The sequence below is a fragment of the Nomascus leucogenys genome, chromosome 11 (assembly GCF_006542625.1).
Source record: "Nomascus leucogenys isolate Asia chromosome 11, Asia_NLE_v1, whole genome shotgun sequence".
Classification (NCBI taxonomy): Eukaryota; Metazoa; Chordata; class Mammalia; order Primates; family Hylobatidae; genus Nomascus; species Nomascus leucogenys.
The window spans coordinates 66,125,613-66,144,728 of NC_044391.1; the positions used below are offsets into that span (position 1 = coordinate 66,125,613).

The 19,116-nt window shown below is 37.2% G+C and overlaps 1 protein-coding gene across 1 annotated transcript in view; it reads left to right on the forward strand.

Annotated features, from left to right (window-relative positions):
* ANO6 (anoctamin 6) overlaps positions 1-19,116 on the forward strand; it is a 214,361-nt gene that overhangs the window by 137,764 nt on the left and 57,481 nt on the right. The window contains exons 8-9 of the mRNA XM_003252262.4: positions 5,995-6,129; positions 17,864-17,969. Of these exons, the coding sequence (XP_003252310.2) occupies positions 5,995-6,129; positions 17,864-17,969 (241 nt within the window). The remainder of the gene's footprint in view (positions 1-5,994; positions 6,130-17,863; positions 17,970-19,116) is intronic.

The window sequence follows — 19,116 nt, forward strand, 5'->3', positions numbered from 1 at the left end:
TGTATGGTAAGACATATACATTTTTACTCTTTTCTTGTGTCTGCCTCTAGGTTCTATTTCGTTGTATCTCACAAGATACAACGACTAGCTCAAGAGGTTTTCTTCCCAAGGTACCCTGTTGGTTTTCCTCCAGGAGATTACATTGTTTGGGCAGGGCTGAGGATACTGGCTTGTGGGAGATAGACCAAGAACACCCAAACAAGCCAATAAAACATGAAAATAAATAAACAGAATTTCTAATAGAAGTGAAGAAAATAACAGAGCAATAGGATGGGAGGGCAGAGTGGGAAGTGAGTTGAGGGAGTTATCTTTGAGGAGGTGACATTTAAGCTGAGACCGGATAGTGAAGAGGAGCCAGTACTTTGAGGACTTGGGAGAAGTCCTTCTAGGAATAGGGGCAGTTTGTACAGTGGCCCTGAGATGCACACACATTTGGCAAGTTTGAGGAAACATCAAAGACCAGTGCTAGTGAGAAACAGAATAAGACATGAAGTTAGAGGAGTAGCGGAACCACCAAAAAGAGTTTAGACTTCAATTGCAGTGAGAAGCAGTTGTAATATTTTAAATGTTTAAGTGATTGTATCCTATTCACATTTTGCAAAGGTAATGTGGAGAATAGATTATAAGGGGTACAGGGAGCAGGGAGACCACTAGGTAGGAGGCTGTTTGAGCCAGGCAGGAGACTGTGGGAGCAGATTTGGGATGTGTTTGGGGAGTCAAGTCGACAGGACTTGTTTATGGATTGGATATGGAGAGTGAAGAGGAGAGGAGAGTTAACTTTGTCTGCCCGGAGCCACGTACCTGTTTTTTTATGGTGTCTCAACGCCCCATGCACTTGCCACCTACTTGAGAAAATTACTAGACCTTAAAAGTGAGAGTTTTAAACAAATGAATATTTGTTTTGTTTTACATTTACCATGGGAAATTTCAAATATATACAGAAATAGAGTATCGTAGCCTGCATTCATCTGTCACCCAGCTTCAAAAATTATAAACTCATAGCTAATCTTGTTTTACTTTTACTCCCACTTCTTTCCCTCCCCACTCCACTGGATCATTTTGAAGCAAATTCCAAATGTCACGTCATTTCATTAGCTTCTGTTTCTAAATAAGGTGTCTTTTAAACATAACCAGAATATCCCCTTTTGAAAAGGAAGGCTGGGTGAGGTGACTCATTCCTGTAATCCCAGCACTTTAGGAAGCCAAGGCAGGAGGATTGCTTGAGGCCAGGAGTTTGAGGCCAGACTGAGCAACATAGTGAGATCCGGTCTTAAAAAAAAAAAAAAAAAAAAAAAAAGCCAGGCATGATGGCTCTCACACCTGTAGTCCCAGCTACTCAGGAGACTGAGACGGGAGAATTGCTCGAGTCCAGGAGTTTGAGGCTGCAGTGAGCTATGATTGTGCCACTGCACTCTAGGGCAACAGAGTAAGACCCTGTCTCCAAAAAAAAAAAAAAAAAAATTATTTAATATCATCAGATAATCAGGATTCAGATTTCCCTTATTGTCCAAAAAAAAAAAAAACTTAATGGTTTTTTAGTTCAAAGCAGGATCCAAATATGGTCAAGAGGTTGCAGTTAATACAATCTCTCAAATTTCTTCTGGTCTCAGTTTCACTGTTTATTTCTTATTTTCCTTGCCTTTGTTGAAAGAATGCCTTCCATTCCCTATTTTGCTAATTTCATTCTCTCCTGTGGTGGTGTTGAACATGTTCCTCTGTATTTGCTATAACTAAGTAATTTGTGTATTTGCATTAGCTAAGTAATTGGATCCTCATCTAGAAGCTTAATCTGATTGAGGTTAGATTTTATACAAGAATACGTGATACGTGGAGTTGAGTACTTATATCAGAAGGTATATAATGTTCAGTTGTCTCTTTGTGATGATAGCAGCTATCAACGATCATTGCTTAGATTCATTATTTCATAAGAGATTTCATTATTTTATGTGGTCATACTCAGATTCCCTTGTCATTCATTTTTATCACCGAGATTACAGTCATGAAGAGGCACTTTCATTAACTCTGTTTACCCTGTAAAATAAGATTTTAAAAGATATTTGTACGTATGTAAATATTTGAGGTTGACATTCATGCGAAGTTTCCATTTTATTAATTTCCTTTTATGTTAAACCAGTAGCATCTGATAACAGAGTGATGGGTTCTTAATCATTTTTTATGTGCTCTATTTTTTATTTTTTATTTTTTTTGCTTTAGTAAAGAAAATTTCCCAACTATTTTAAATATATTTTGCTAGGGGAAATGCATTTACTTTCCCCTGTCCCTGGTCCACATGTTCTTTCCCTTCATTGCTTCCCACTAGTAACCCCTTGAGCATTCAGGCTATTAAACCTCATCTGTGGTTCCCAGGGATTACTGAAGGGAAAATGGGCTCATTCCATTTGGTTCCCAAAAAGCAAACCAAACTGGAAACAGCAACCTAGGGGAACCAGACTTTGCACAGGTAAAAAAGAAAAGTTTCCCTCCAAAATCCTGTTTTTACCCCCAGAGTAATAAAAGAAAATAGGGTATTCACAAGACAAGGGCAGAGCCTATAAAAAAGGATTGTTGTGAGAATAAAATCTAGCTCTTGGAAACTGAAAATGTGATTAGACAGAGAAACGCCAATAGAAGGCATTAGAAAAATGAAGTTGAAATTAGGCAGAGCATAGAGCAAAACTTGTAAAGGGATAGAAAAGGGGGAAAAGATAAAAAATTAGATCAGTCCAGGCGGTACAATGTATAAATAATAGGAGTGTGAGAAACCAGAGGAGAAAAAATGTAGGGAAGAAATCTGAGAAGTGCTTCCAGAGAAGTATCTGAAGATCTGAATATCACGAGTCTCTAGGTGGAAAGACCCTGCGGAGTACCCAGCCTAGAGGATGAAAATAGAGCCACTGAGTCAATCCAACACGACAGCTCAGAATGCTGGGGACAAAGAGAAGATCCTGCTATCCTTTGGAAAGCAAAATGAAAAGAAAATCATACAAAGGATCAAGACTCAATAGCATTGTGCTTCTCAATGACACTACACACTAAAAGACTGCAGTAACTTCACATGTCTAAGGAAAGTTTGACCATATATATATAACTCTATGTATGCTCAAACTTAAGTATGAGGAATTTTCACAGTTTAGATATGCAAGGTAATGGAGGAGGTGCTCCACCAAGAAGGAAGACCTAAGAGTTAGTAAACAGGAAATGCAGGAAATGCCAGCACGAGAGAGGGACAGAGAGATCCCAGGTGACAGAGTTCTGTGGTGGGGCTTGAAGAGTCATCAGTCAAGGTTGGAGGAGGTCTGAGGGCATTTATTCAAGGAGTTGAAACTGACAGACAATCTCGTGTGTTTGAGCCTACTGAGAAAGTTACACATTAGGGGAGAGTCTGGGGTTGAATTGCTGATAAGTACACAGAAAACTAAGCAATGAACCATCAAGACAATTATTAACTCTAGGGAGAACAAGATATTGAGCAGGGAGGAAAAAGTAATTATAGCAGTGACTTGATTCAGCTGTGAATAGTGTTTACAGAATCATAATAATGTAAAGCAAGAATATTAATCTAACCAAAAATTATAATGTAACTATGTCAGGATGGCAGGAATAGAGATGTTGAATGTTTCGATGAGGCAAGGGGTTGAAAGAGAGTTTAATCCACATCTTCCAGAATAGAAAGTCAATAGGTGATGCATAAAACTGAAAAATCAATAAGCAGCACTTCTTGCATGTTATTTAGAGATAGGGAAGTAAATATTCTAAGCATCAACTATAAAAGTTTAAAGTGACTGCTTCTGGACAGCAGGAAATAGGGGAAGGGGTAGGGTCTGCTCCTTTTTATAACCAGCCTTTTAGAGCTATTAGACTATTTAATGACTGTATACTTGTAACTTTGATTTAAAAAATCAAAGCTGAATTTTGTTAAATTGATTTTAAGAGTTGGGAGTTGTTTGGCAGAGAGGGACAATGATTAGAAAATACTGCATTTGAAGGAATCCTCATTATTTCTAGCTTTTCAGCAAGAACTAAGAGATAGATTTCCTTTTAAGGTTTGAAAAATCTTTCTGGCCTTGTCTACAATGTAACAGGGATGCCTTAGAAAGTATTGAACTCCTTGTCACAGTAAATAACCAAGCAGAGACTGCCTGACCAGCTCTTTACAGCATTTTTTTTATTATTGGGAGGTTGGACCAGGCAACTTCTAAGATTCTTTCCAATTTAAATATGGCATTTCCAGGATGGATGGCTGATGAAAACTTATTACAGAAAGCATAACCAAAAAGAGGCCAAGGCGTCTCAAACCCATGGCCAGACTTCTCTCCCAGGCTGTATCCTGAGCCTGCCATTTGCCTGCCTTCCATGAGCCAGAGAGCAAAGCTCCAGTCACGTGAAAATCAGCACACTGTGTTCCTCCCATCTCCCAGTTCCACCCTCAGGTCTGTGTCAGCTCTTCCTTTTTCCCTGTGGATGTGACCTACACCCAGGCCTGTGACCCATGGAACTGGTCTCAGACCTTCCCTGTGAGTGCTTGTCCAGCCCAGGGATGTTCCTGTCTGAAGTCTCCCAGGACTCCAGGTTTTGCTCAGAGCTGAGTCCCCACGAGGCTAAGACCGAGGAGTTCAGCCCAGCTCCATACTGAGCCTGATGTCTCACGTAGGCCTCAGAGTTAAGTAAATCTCCTTGTTGTACAGATCAAGATGAAGGCAGAAATGAGTCATTCTTGGGGAATATCAGCAACAGCAGCAGTCACCTGAACCGTCTCTTCATTCCTAAACTCTCTTTCTGCCTAACTGTACTTGACCTTCCTTTCAGGAACAATTCTGGCACTGCTTCTTGGTCAGCCTGCACTCTTTAATCTTGCCTACCTGGCTTCTTCAGTTTTACCCCAGAGTATACCATTAACCAGTTTTTAAAACTTAGGGAAAAAATAGAAGAGCTAGATATAAGGAATACAGGGTGATGGATTCCTCAATCATATGCATCCTTCCCTCTTTCATTCTCACATGAGTTTTGCAAAAATTTTGGTCAGAGAGATATTCCACTACAGATTAGTATTTTTTTTCTTATTATTACAGTTGCCCCTTGAACAACACAGGGGTAGGGCAGTGACACCCGCACACACATGCAGTCGAAAACCTGCATATAAATTTTGACTCCCTTTAAACTTTTAATGGTCTGCTGTTGACTGGAAGTCTTACCAATAACATTGAACAGTCAATTAACACATACTTTGAGTGTTATATGTATTATATACTATATTCTTACAATAAAGTTAAGCTAGAGAAAAGAATGTTATTAAGAAATCATGAGAAAGTATATTTACCATTCACTAAATGGAAATGGATCATCATAAAGGTCTTCATCCTTGTCTTCACATTGAGTAGGCTGAGGAGGAGGAAAAAGAGGAGGGTTATTCTTGCTGTCTCAGGGGTGAAGAGGTGGAGGAAGTGGAAGGGGAGGCAGGAGAGGCAGGCACACTAGGTTTATCTTTTATTGAAAAAAAATCCACATTTAAGTGGATCTGTGCAGTTCAAACCTGTGTTAAGGCTTAACTGTATTTGTGACTTAACGTTACATTTTCTCCAAGGAACTTCTGTAGTTAAGTAAAAGCAAATAACTGAGCAGATTGTTCATGTTCATTTGTCTCATGCATATAAAGAACAGTCTTTTGGAGAATGTGTAAAATAGTGCTGGTCTTTACAAAGAATGATAGTAATACTCTGTATTTATTCCATAATCAGCATTTTTCTCTCCCTTGCCATATTTTAATGTACTTTCACCAGGCAAACCAGCGATAGTGATCAGTTCTTCTATAATGTGTAATATACTTTTTGTTTCATAGTAGAATTCAGGGTCTGCTGTGAAAATGAATGTTTTAAGGGTGAATCGAGTCAGGTTTAAGCTTAAAGCCTCCTTTATTTAAAATCAGAAATTAATATTAGGATGAAGCTATGGAGTAAATATTTGCATCTTCTAAAAATAATTTCTGTCTTTCTTCAGGAAATATTATGGAGAGAAGATTGGAATCTACTTTGCTTGGCTGGGCTATTACACTCAGATGCTTCTCCTGGCTGCAGTTGTAGGAGTGGCTTGCTTTCTCTATGGATATCTTAATCAAGATAACTGTACATGGAGGTAACCTCTGTTTATTCCTTGTTGCCATGCTGAAAAGTTTATTAGACATAAAATTATTTTCATGGTCTTAAACTGTTTTGGTAAGACAAGACTGATTGCAGAACATTCATTGCTTGGGATGATATATCCCTTTTGTTCTGAGCATAATAACTAAGTGAAATGGAAAAATTTTTTTCTTAGATAATCCAACCCAGTTTCTGACATGAATATTACCCTTAGGAAACACTCCAATATCTTAAGACAATATTTTGTTTGAAAAAGAAAGGAGGACTGGAGGCGGGAGGATTGCCCTTGAACTTTTGGCCCCTAGAGGAATGTACACTCAGCCCTGCAGATGTGAGCCAAAAGCAGCTCTGATTTCTTCAGGGTTCCACTGGGAAAATTATGAGGGGTTTTGTTTTTTGTTTTATTTTGTTTTACTTTTAGAAATGATTTCTTTTTTTTTTTTTTTTTCTTTTTCTTTTTTTTTATTTTTATTTTTTTTATTATACTTTAGGGTTTTAGGGTACATGTGCACAATGTGCAGGTTTGTTACATATGTATCCATGTGCCATGTTGATTTCCTGCACCCATTAACTCGTCATTTAGCATTAGGTGTATCTCCTAATGCTGTCCCTCCCCCCTCCCCCCACCCCACAACAGTCCCCGGAGTGTGATGTTCCCCTTCCTGTGTCCATGAGTTCTCATTGTTCAATTCCCACCTATGAGAGAGAACATGCGGTGTTTGGTTTTTTGTCCTTGCAATAGTTTACTGAGAATGATGTTTTCCAGTTTCATCCATGTCCCTACAAAGGACACGAACTCATCATTTTTTATGGCTGCATAGTATTCCATGGTGTATATGTGCCACATTTTCTTAATCCAGTCTATCGTTGTTGGACATTTGGGTTGGTTCCAACTCTTTGCTATTGTGAATAGTGCCGCAATAAACATACGTGTGCATGTGTCTTTATAGCAGCATGATTTATAGTCCTTTGGGTATATACCCAGTAATGGGATGGCTGGGTCAAATGGTATTTCTAGTTCTAGATCCCTGAGGAATCGCCACATTGACTTCCACAATGGTTGAACTAGTTTACAGTCCCACCAACAGTGTAAAAGTGTTCCTATTTCTCCACATCCTCTCCAGCACCTGTTGTTTCCTGCTTTTTTAATGATGGCCATTCTAACTGGTGTGAGATGGTATCTCACTGTGGTTTTGATTTGCATTTCTCTGATGGCCAGTGATGATGAGCATTTCTTCATGTGTTTTCTGGCTGCATAAATGTCTTCTTTTGAGAAGTGTCTGTTCATGTCCTCTGCCCACTTTTTGATGGGGTTGTTTGTTTTTTTCTTGTAAATTTGTTTGAGTTCATTATAGATTCTGGATATTAGCCCTTTGTCAGATGAGTAGGTTGCAAAAATTTTCTCCCATTCTGTAGGTTGCCTGTTCATTCTGATGATAGTTTCTTTTGCTGTGCAGAAGCTCTTTAGTTTAATGAGATCCCATTTGTCATTTTGGCTTTTGTTGCCATTGCTTTTGGTGTTTTAGACATGAAGTCCTTGCCCACGCCTATGTCCTGAATGGTATTGCCTAGGTTTTCTTGTAGGATTTTAATGGTTTTAGGTCTAACATATAAGTCTTTAATCCATCTTGAATTAATTTTTGTATAAGGTGTAAGGAAGGGATCCAGTTTCAGCTTTCTACATATGGCTAGCCAGTTTTCCCAGCACCATTTATTAAATAGGGAATCCTTTCCCCATTTCTTGTTTTTGTCAGGTTTGTCAAAGATCAGATAGTTGTAGCTATGCGGCATCATTTCTGAGGGCTCTGTTCTGTTCCATTGATCTATGTCTCTGTTGTGGTACCAGTACCATGCTGTTTTGGTTACTGTAGCCTTGTAGTATAGTTTAAAGTCAGGTAGCGTGATGCCTCCAGCTTTGTTCTTTTGGCTTAGGATTGACTTGGCGATGCGGGCTCTTTTTAGAAATGATTTCTTACTACTAAAAGTGCTTGTTTAAAAACTCAATAGTTTTTACATTAAAAAATAGTTGATACAAATGTTTAAAAAAAATGTAATGAAAAATTAGTTTGTGCTGAGGTTGAAATTCAAAAACCAGCTGCACTGTCTAAAGGGACATATGTGGGTGCCAAAGCACTCTAAATTTCACCATCACTATTTTGAATGGTATTATTAGACCTCTGCTTTTGGTGGTCTCAACTTCCAGCAGGGATGTAGCACGGAACCAGGCATTTTCTCTTGATATCTGGCCGCTATCCAGGTGTGCCAGCCAGATCAAAATTTCTGGGCACCAGCAATGAGCTGATAACCAAATTTTTTAAGGCTGAAGCATGTCAGCCTGCTCCTGAGGTAGTTGCTTACATGGCAGCCCTGATGGATAGATATAATTACCCTTCGATTTAACAGAGGATTCTGAGCATGTTGTACCCATTATGGCTTCTTAGCTTGAGAGCTGCAGATGGCTTTTGAAGTGCTCTTCCCTCCTCACTGAAAAAGAGTTTTGGGCCAAAGGCTGAATGTTGTTACCTTTTCTCTAAATTTGTCTTCAGCTTCTCTGTTGGTTTGTACATTGTTCTAGTTAAAAAAAAAAAAATCTCAAAAATACATTTCAAAGTGCTAAAGTTGCATTTTTATAAGGTCCTCATGGGTTGTTCTTGTTATAACTTATTTTACAAAATCACCATGATAGTTACACCACATATTTCCTAGTATTTCACATAGATTAATTTGCAGAAAATGGAGGGAAGTTCTTGGGGATATACTGCCTGTGCTCAAAACTATTTGGCTTTAATTATTTAATTATGAGATATCTTTAAAATATCTAAATTATAAATATTTTCAGTTACTTTTATAGTTTCTATCAAATACCTGTTTAAAGCTTATGTCCCTCCTTTTTCTTGGTTGCGGGCAAGCAGTCTTGCTCTGTCGCCCAGGCTGGCGTGCAGTGGCGTCATCTCAGCTCACTGCAACTTCCGCCTCCCGGGTCCAAGCGAGTCTCCTGCCTCAGCCTCCTAAGTAGCTGGGATTACAGGCTGCGCCACCACACCTGGCTAATTTTTGTATTTTTAGTAGAGACGGGGTTTCACCATGTTGGCCAGGCTGTTCTCAAACTCCTGACCTCAGATGATCCACCCGCCTCGGCCTCCCAAAGTACTGGGATTACAGGCGTGAGCCACTGTGCCCGGCCCTTATGCCCCCTTTTAAAAATAACAGTTATATAGAGACATTATTTATATACCATAAAATGACCTTTTTTAAAGTGCACAATTTAGGTGTACCCCTTTCTCTTAGCCCCTGGCAACCACTAATCTATTTGCTTTCTGTTTCTAGGGATTTACCTATTCTGGACATTTCATAAAAGTATTTAAATATTTTAAATGTTTTCTATTCTTGTGAATCTACTCAGTATGTAATAAAATTGAAAATACTAAAAATGTGTAAACAATTCAGGTGTTTTAAGTGCATTCACCAAGTTGTGATCACCACCATCTAATTCTAGAACATTTTTATTGCCCTCAAAAGAAACCAGTGCCCATTAGCACTCACTCCGTAATCCCCCTTTCCCTTGGCCCCTGGCAACCAACAATCTACTTCCTGTTTCTATGGATTTGCCTGTTCTGGACATTTCATAAAAGTGGAACTATACATTATAAAGCCTTTTGTGACTGTCTTCTTTCATTTCACCTACTATTTTCAAGGTTCATCCATGTTGTAGCATGTATCAGTACTTGATTCACTTTTGTGGCCAAATAATATTCCATTATGTGTGTATAAACTGCATTGTTTATTCATTAATTGATGGACATTTGAGTTGTTTCTACTTTTTGGCTGTTACGAATAATTCTTCTATGAACATTCATGAACAAGTGTTTGTGTGGACACATGGTTTCACATCTCTGGAGAATACAACAAAGAATGGAATTGCTGGGATATACAGTAACTGTAGGTTTAACATTTTGAGGAACTGCCATAATATTTTCCAAAGTGACTGCATATTCCACCTGCAATGTATGAGGACAATAATGTCTTCACATCCTCATCAGCACTTAAAAAAAAATTGCCATTCTAGTTGGTATGAAGTGGAATGTCATTGCAGTTTTGACTTTGTTTTCTCTAGTGTCTACTGATGGTGAGCATCTTCTCACGTGTTTGTCATTTGTATAGCTTCTTTGGAGAAAAATTTGTTCAAATTCTTTGCCTGTTTTAGTTGTGTTGTCTTTTTATTGTTGAGTTGTAGGCATTTTTTATATATTTGGGATAGAAGTCTCTTATTGGATATTGTCTTAGTCTGTTTGTGCCGCTATAACACAGTACCACAGACCAGGTAATTTGTAAAGAATAGAAATTTACTTTTCATAGTTACAGAGGCTGGAAATTCCAAGATCAATTTGCTGGCATTTGGTGTCTGGTGAGGGCTGCATCCTCTGAAGGAGAGGAATGCTGCGTCTTCACATAACAGAAGGCATAAGGGCAAGTGGGGAGAACTCCCTTCATCAGCTCCTTTTATAAGGGCACCTAATCCCATTCATGAAGGATGAGCCCTCATGGCCTAATCACTTGTTAAAGTCTCCACCTCTTAATATTACCACGCTGGCAATACCTAAATTGGAAGAGACACATTCAAACTATAGCTGATACATTGAAAATATTTTCTCCCATTCTATGGATTATGTTTTCACTTTCTTAATAGTATCCTTTGAAACAAAATTATTTTTAATTTTGATGATCTCCAGTTTACCTTTTATTCTGTTATTTGTGCTTTTGGTGTCATTTCTTAGAAACCATTCGTAATCCAAAGTCATGAAGTTTTTTTTAACATTTATCTTCTAAGACTTTTATGGATGTAGGTCTATGATTTATTTTGAGTTAATTTTTGTAAATGGCATGAGAAAGGGTCCTACTCTATCATTTTCCACGTGTATATCCGGGTATACCAGCACCGTTTTTGAAAAGACTGTTCTCTGTTTAATTATCTTGGCACCGTTGTTGAAAAGCAGTTGGCCAAAAATTTAAGAGTTTTTTTATAGACTCAGTTGTTTTCCATTGATCTACATGTCTGCATTTTATGCAAGTACCACACTTTGTTGATCACTGTAACTTTATAGTCAGTTTTGAAATTGGAAACTTCAAATTTTCGTTTTTCTTTTTCAAGATTGTTTTGGCTATTCTGGGTCTTTTGCATTTCCATGTGAATTTTAGGATCAGCTTATCTGTTTCTAGGATTTTGATAAGAATAATGTTGATTCCATAGGTCAGTTTGGAGAGTATTGCCATCTTAACAATATTAAGTCTTTTAATCCCTGAACACAGGATGTCTTTTCATTTATTTAGGTCTTTCATTTCTATTAACAATATTTTACAGTTTCAGTGTAAAAGTCTCATGCTTGTTTTTTCTCTTAAATTTATTCTAAGTACATTGTTCTTTTGATGCTATTATAAATTGTTTCCTTAATTTAATTTTTGGATTACCTATTGTAGTGTATAGAAATGTAATTGCTTTTTTGTATATTGATTTTTGTGTGTGTGCTGCAACCTTGCTAAACTGGCTTATTTGCTCTAATAGTATTTTGGGTGGATTCCTTAGGATTTTTATATACGATGTCATGCTGTCTGTGAACAGAAGTAGTTTTACTTCTTCCTTTCCAATTTGGAGGCCTTTATTTTTTCTTACCTAGTTGTCCTGACTAGAACCTCCAATATAATGATCTTAGGGGGAAAGCATTCAGTCTTTCACCATTAAGTATGATACTAGCTGTGGGTTTTTTCATTGATACTCTTTATCAGATTGGGAAAGTTCTATTCCTAGTTTATGAGTGTTTTTAATCATGGAGTGGTGTTGGATTTTGCCAGATGCTCTTTCTGTGTCTATTGACATTATCTTGTGTGTAGTTTTTGTTCATTATTATATTAATATGGTATATTACAAGAATTGATGACTTTTGTACTTTGAATCATCCTTGCATTCCTGGATAGATCCCACTTGGTCATAGTATGTGGTACTTATTTTATATGGCAGGATTTGGTTTTCTAGTATTTTATTGAAGATTTTTCCATCTGTGTTTGCAAGAGATACTAGGTCTCTAGTTTTCTTATGTTGTCTTTGGTTTTGGTATCAGCATAATACCAGTCACATAGAATGAGTTGAGAAGTGTTCCCTCTTCTTTGTTTTTAAAAGAGTTTATGAAACATTGGTGTTAATTCTTCTTTAAATGGTAGGTGGAATTCATCAGTGAAGCCATCTGAGACTGGGCTTTTCTTTGCAGGAATTTTTTTTTTCTGTTAGTCCCGTTTCTTTATTTGTTAAAAATAGGTCTATTCAAGTTTTCTATTTTTGCTTGAGTTACTTTAAGTAGTTCATATTTTTCTCGGAATTCATCCATTTTATCTAAGTTGTCTAATTAGTTGGCTTATAATTATGCATCATATCCCCTTATAATCCTTTTTATTTTTGTAAGAGTAACGATAATGTTTCCCCTTTCATTTCTGATTTTAACCCTTTGAGTCTTCTTTCTTTTTTTCTTGATCAGCCTAGCTAAGTTTGCCAATTTTGTTATCTTTTCAAAGAACCAACTTTGTTTAGTTGATTTTTTTTGTTACTTTTCTGTCCTGTATTTCATTTATTTCCACTTGTTGCCTTTTGATTTTAATATTTAGTTCATTTATAGTTAATGTAATTACTCATGAAGTAGGAGTTACACCTGCCATTTTGCTATTTGTTTTCCATGTGTCTTTTTGTCTCTTGTTTTTCTGTTCCTTCATTACTACTTTTTTTGTGTGTTATTTCTAGTATGCTATTTTAATTCCATTATTGTTTCTTTATCTTTTTTTAGTGGCTTCCCTGGGGATTATAATTAACAACTTAATTTAAAATAATATAGTTTGAATTAATGGCAATTTTAATTTCAAATAGTACACAAAAACTTTACTTTGGTACAGACCTATTCCTTCTCTACTCCTTTGTGGTATTATCATCATGTAAATTACAACTTAAGGCATTATAAGCTCACCAACGGTTTCATAATTGTTGCTTTGTGTCTTTTAAATAAGATAGAAGAAAATAGTGACATACAAAAATATACTACTTTTCATATTTATATATGTAGTTAGATTTATTACTGCTTTTTACTTCTGTAGGTGGATTTGAGTTACTGTCATGTGTCTATTTAAGCCTGAAGGACTCTCTTAGTATAGGTTAAGTGTTTCTTGTCCACAATGCTTGGGACCAGAAGCGTTTCAGATTTCAGATTTTTTTTCAGATTTTGGAAAATTTGCATTATGCTTACCGTTTGAGTATCCCAAATCCAAAATGCTCCACTGAGCATTTTCCTTGAATATTATGTCAGCACTTGAAAAGTTTTAGATTTTGGAGCATTTCAGATTCAGATTTTTGAATTAAAGGTGTTCAATCTGGGCTGAGTGCGGTGGCTCATGCCTGTAATCCCACAACTTTGGGAGGTTGAGGCTGGCAGATCACGAGGTCAGGAGTTTGAGACCATCCTAACACAGTGAAACCCCATCTCTACTAAAAATACAAAAACTTAGCCAGGCGTGGTGACATGCACCTGTGGTCCCAGCTACTTGGGAGGCTGAGGCAGGAGAATCGCTTGAACCCGGGAGGCGGAGGTTGCAGTGAGTCGAAGTCATGCCACTGCACTCCAGCCTGGACAACAGAGCGAGACTCTGTCTCAAAAAAAAAATGTTCAGTCTGTGTTTCTGGTAGGGCAGGTGATATGATTTGGCTGCGTCCTCACCCAAATCTCATCTCGAATTGTAGCTCCCGTAATTACCACATGTTGTAGGAGGTACCTGGTGGGAAATAATTGAATCATGCAGGTGGTTTTCCCCATATTGTTCTCATGGTAGTGAATAAGTCTCACAAGATCTGATGGTTTTATAAGGGGAAACGTGTTTCACTTGACTCTCATTCTTTCTTGCCTGCCTCCATATAAGACATGCCTTTTGCCTTCTGCCATGATTGTGAGGCCTTCCCAGCCACGTGGAACTGTGAGTCCGTTAAACCTCTTTTTCTTTATAAATGAACTAGTCTCAGATATGTCTTTATCAGCAGTGTGAAAACAGACTAATACAGCAGGTCTCTGCCAACAACAGATTCTTTCAGATTTTATTTATCTGGGAATGTCTTAATTTCTCCATTTTTGAAGGATGGGTTTGCTGGATATAGAATACTTGGTTGACAGTCTTTCTTTCAGCACTTTGAAATATCATCCCACTGCCTCTGGCCTCCATGGTTTTTATGAAAAGTTAGCTGCTAATCTTACTGAGGACCCTTTATATGTGATGAATCACTTTTCTCTTCCTGCTGTCGTCATTCTTTGCCATGATTCCTTTGGCTTTGTCTTTAGACACTTTGAATATGATACTCCTAGGTTTAGATCTCTTTGAGTTTATCCTACATGGAATTTGTTGAGTTTCCTGGATGTGCACAATAGTGTTTTCATTAAATGTAGGAAGTTTTCAGGTATTGATTCTTCAAATATTATTTCTGTTTCTCTCCTTTTTCCTCTGGGACTTCTATAATGTATGTATTGGTATATTTGATGGTATCCCACTAATTTCTGAGACTGTGTTCCTTTGTCCTCATTCCTTTTTTGTTCCATTTCTCAGACTGGATAATTTTAATAGACCTAGCTTTCAGTTTGCTGATTCTTCTGCTATTTCATGTCTGCTGAGGAGCCCTTCTAATGATTTTTTTATTTTAGTTATTGTACTTTGCTAATTAGTTCTTTTTAATAATTCCTATCTCTATTGATATTCTCTTTGTCGTGCTTCCTTTAATTCTTTAGGCAAGATTTCCTTTAGTTCTCCAAATATGTATAACTGCTAAATATAAAAAGTCTTCGTCTAATAAATGCAATATCTGGGTGTCCTCAGGGACAGTTTTACCAACTGCTTTTTCCTCTCTGTGTTAGGACCGTACTTTTCCATTTCTTGGTGTATCTTGTAATTTTACATTGAGAACTGGGCATTTTAAGTATTATAATGTAGCAAATCTGGAAATCAGATATTTTCCCTCTTCAGGGTTTGTTGTTGCTTCTGTTTATTATTATCACTGCTACTGCTGCTTCCCTTTGTTTACTTTCCTGAACTACTTGTCTTTGTCATGTGTGACCACTGAAGTCTATGTTCAATAAGTTTTGTTGTTAGCTAATGATTGGATTAGCTGGTGACTGCATTAAATGCCAAGTACCAGTAATTTTCATTTCTCTGCCTTTGCCTCATCTCATGGCTGTGTGTGAGTGGGTATTGAAGAAATGTGTTCAACGCTCCAGCAGGTAGTTTTCAGCTCTTCCTTAGCTTTTCCTTCCTGCCAGTGCAGAACCTCAAAGTCAGCCAGAGGTAAGGGATTAAGGTTTTCTCATGTCTTTCTTGGCCCTGTGCACTGTCCTACACATGTGCATGGCCTTCTGCAATCTCAGGAATATGTTGGAGGTTTTTAGAGCCCCCTGTGCACATTTCATTTCCTAATTTTTCCTTTTAAGTTCTTTGGTTGACCTCTTGTTAACCTCTACTGGTATCACTGCCTCAAGCAGCTACAATGTAAAATAATTCTTGCCAATTGCTTTCAACAGACACTTTGGTGATAGTGCTGTTCACAGTATGAGCTCTGAGTATGAGGTTTAAAAAGAATGACAAATCCTGCACATGGAGCTTTTTGGGGGAGCTGGTAGTCAGGTCAAATAGTAAGAGTTCTCTGAGGATGGGGTTTTTGGGGTAGCTTTAGACTACTTCTTCCCCTTCAGTGGCTGCTAGGCTGCTATTTTTCACAGCTTCTATAGTTACAAGGCTGTTGGTTTTTAAGGCTACCACGAAGCTAGGGAGATGGGGTCGGGAATCAGTCAGGTTAACAGGCGTCATCATTCTTATAGAGATTTAGCCAGTTTTCTTCAAATAAATGCTCCTCAGATGACATCAAGCACTTGGTTAATTTCCAGAATTCTGCAAAGGCTGATTTTGACAATTTTTGCCAGTGTTCTCATTGCTTTTATGGAGGGAGAGGGTTTTCCAAGATCTTTACTCAGCTATTCTAGGAAAGCTTCCCATTCCTATTTGTTTTTCCTTAGTTATTTGTAAGACCACCTAACTGCACAGCTCCAGTCCTAGTTACATACAAGCCTAGCCTATCTGAATGGCTTCTCCTAGAGGGAGCAGCATGCAATGTTACTTGGAGGTTTTTTTTTTTTGTTTTAATTTGTAGGAGTCCTTTAAATACTCTGACAAATAATCCTGTCATTTTTATGTCTGCAAAACTTTTACCAATTTGTGGCTTATATTTTTCTCCCTTTAATGTTATTTTTTAATGACATTCTTTTAAAATATCTTGAATGTATCAATATTTTTCTTTGTGGTTTATGCTTTTGGGTTTCTTGTTTATACATCTCCTTACTCTGAGGTTATCTGCATTTTTTTTTCTAGTAAGTTGGTACGTTGGCATTCTCATTTTCTACCTGGAATTGATGTATATAGAATATGATTACGGGTTCAATTTTATGTTTGTTCATATGGATATCCTGTTGTACCAGATCTGTTTTACTGAAATGTCAGTTCTCACTTTACTAATTTGCTTGGCCAGCTCTGGTATAAATCAGTTTTTATATAGGCAAGAGGTCTGTTTCTGACCTCTTTATTTTCTTCTGTTGGTCAGTTTTTCTTAACCTCTCCCATAATGCCTTTGTCTTCAGAAGTATTTTGACTGTTCTGAGCCTTTGCTTTTCCACTAAATTTATAGCTTAAATGGGAGATAACTAATATCTTTAAATATTGATTATTACAAATTGTGAATATGATAGCGTAGGCCTTCTTTACTGCATTTCAGAAAAATTCTATTTTCTCCCTATAAATCTTAACATATTTTGAATTAGATTTATTCCTGAACACTTTATATTTTTTACACTATTGAAATGTTTAAAGAATTATTTCCTAATGATTACAGGTGTATGGGGACATAATTCCTTTTTGTGTCCCTGAGTGTATTTTGCTATTGATTTTGCATCCAGCAAACTTTACTCAACTTATTTTTGGTTTGTTTTGTTTTTTAAGACAGAGTCTCACTCTGTCACCCAGGCTGGAGTGCAGTGGCATGATCTCAGTTCACTGCAACCTCAACCTCCTGGGTTCAAGCAATTCTCCTGCCTCAGCCTCTTGAGTAAGTGGGATTACAGGCATGCACCACCATGCTCTGCTAATTTTTGTATTTTTAGTAGAGACAGGGTTTTGCCATGTTGGCCAGGTGAACTCATGACCTCAGGTGATTCACCCACCTCGGCCTCCCAAAGTGCTGGGATTACAGGCATGAGCCACTGCACCTGGCCTTTACTCAACTTATTAATTCTAATAATTTATCTTTAGGGTCTATTAGGTCATTTATATAGATAATCATGTAATCTGTTAGTAATAACAGTTCTCTTTCTTCCTGGCCTATCCTTGTGGCCTGTTTTACTTGACATACAATGCTGGCAGAGACCTCCAGCTGAAAAGAAACAGTGATAGCAGAATCTTTTGCTTTATTCCTGACCTAAAGGAAATACTTTCAGTATGATTTTTAATGAGTTTTATGTAACAAACCTTTATCAGGTTAATGAAGTTCACGTCTGTTTCTAGTTTTACAAGATCGGTTTAGTTTTGTTTCTTATTGTGAATAGATATTAGATTTTACCATGCTGCTTTAAATTGATTAAATTTTTTAAAATTAAGTTTTATTTCTCTCTTTTTAGCAAAGAAGTTTGTCGTCCTGATATTGGTGGCAAGATCATAATGTGTCCTCAGTGTGATAGGCTTTGTCCATTCTGGAAACTCAATATTACTTGCGAGTCCTCAAAGGTAATTTTTGCTATTCCCAATATTTATACCTAATGAAAGATTTTTTTTCTAATGCTGATTTAGATAAAACATAGTATTGTATCTTTTTTCCTCTGAGGAATTCAGATATTTTTCAACTAACCTTTCAAACATTCTGGACATTAATATACAATGCTTTATTCCTCTTTTACAAATAATAAAATTGTGATTTAAGACCTTAGATAAAATCTCATAGAGTGTCAGTGAGATAATAGTGGAATCTAAACTATTTGAGTATTTCAAGTAACCAAAGCAGAAATCTCAAACCCATTTTATCTTATACATACTTTTTAATAGATTCACTACAGGTTGAGTATTCATTATCTGAAATGCTTGAGATCCAAGGTATTTTGAATTTTGGATTTTGGAATATTTGCCTTAGACTTACGGGTTGAGCATCCCTAATCCAAAAATCCAAAATCTGAAATGCTGCCTTGAGCATTTCCTCTGAACATTATGTCAGTACTCAAAAAACTTTGGATTTGGGATACTCAACCTGTGTAAGTATTTTCCTTAATTCAAGTAAGTGGAAACCTGAAATCTGTACTTCTGTTTTCCCCCTTTCAACATGTGCCAAAACTATGCTTAGATTGTAAAGACCCTGATGGTCAGATTTAGACTGTCTGTGTAACTATGCATGAGAAGGGTTTCATATGTGATGAAAAAGGTATTTGTCTTAAAACATTGCCAGAAAACACATCTAGCTCTCCTTATACATGCAAATGGTCCTGAGCTTTATGACTTCTTAAAATTTGGGAGGTTTAGGACGAGCATGAAGAATGGAGGGAGCTTACTGAAAGCAGGCTGGAAACTCTGGACAGATAGAAAGATGGTCAGCTTACTTCAGAGCATTTTCCTTACAATCCTGACCCACGCTTTCCTCCGATGATCTTCTCTCTATCCCCTTGTTCCACCATGAGAGTTTAGGAATCATTAGTGTCCCTAGAACATTGTGGCCTACTCCATGTAAGTCAGATTTTAATGGAATGTATTGCTGTTATACTGATGCCGCTTTCTATATCATACTTTGCATAGTTCTTATACTTACCACTTTTGACATATACAACAACCCTATGAGATAGGCAGAACAGGTATTATCTCCATTTTTACAGCGTAAAATACTGGCGAT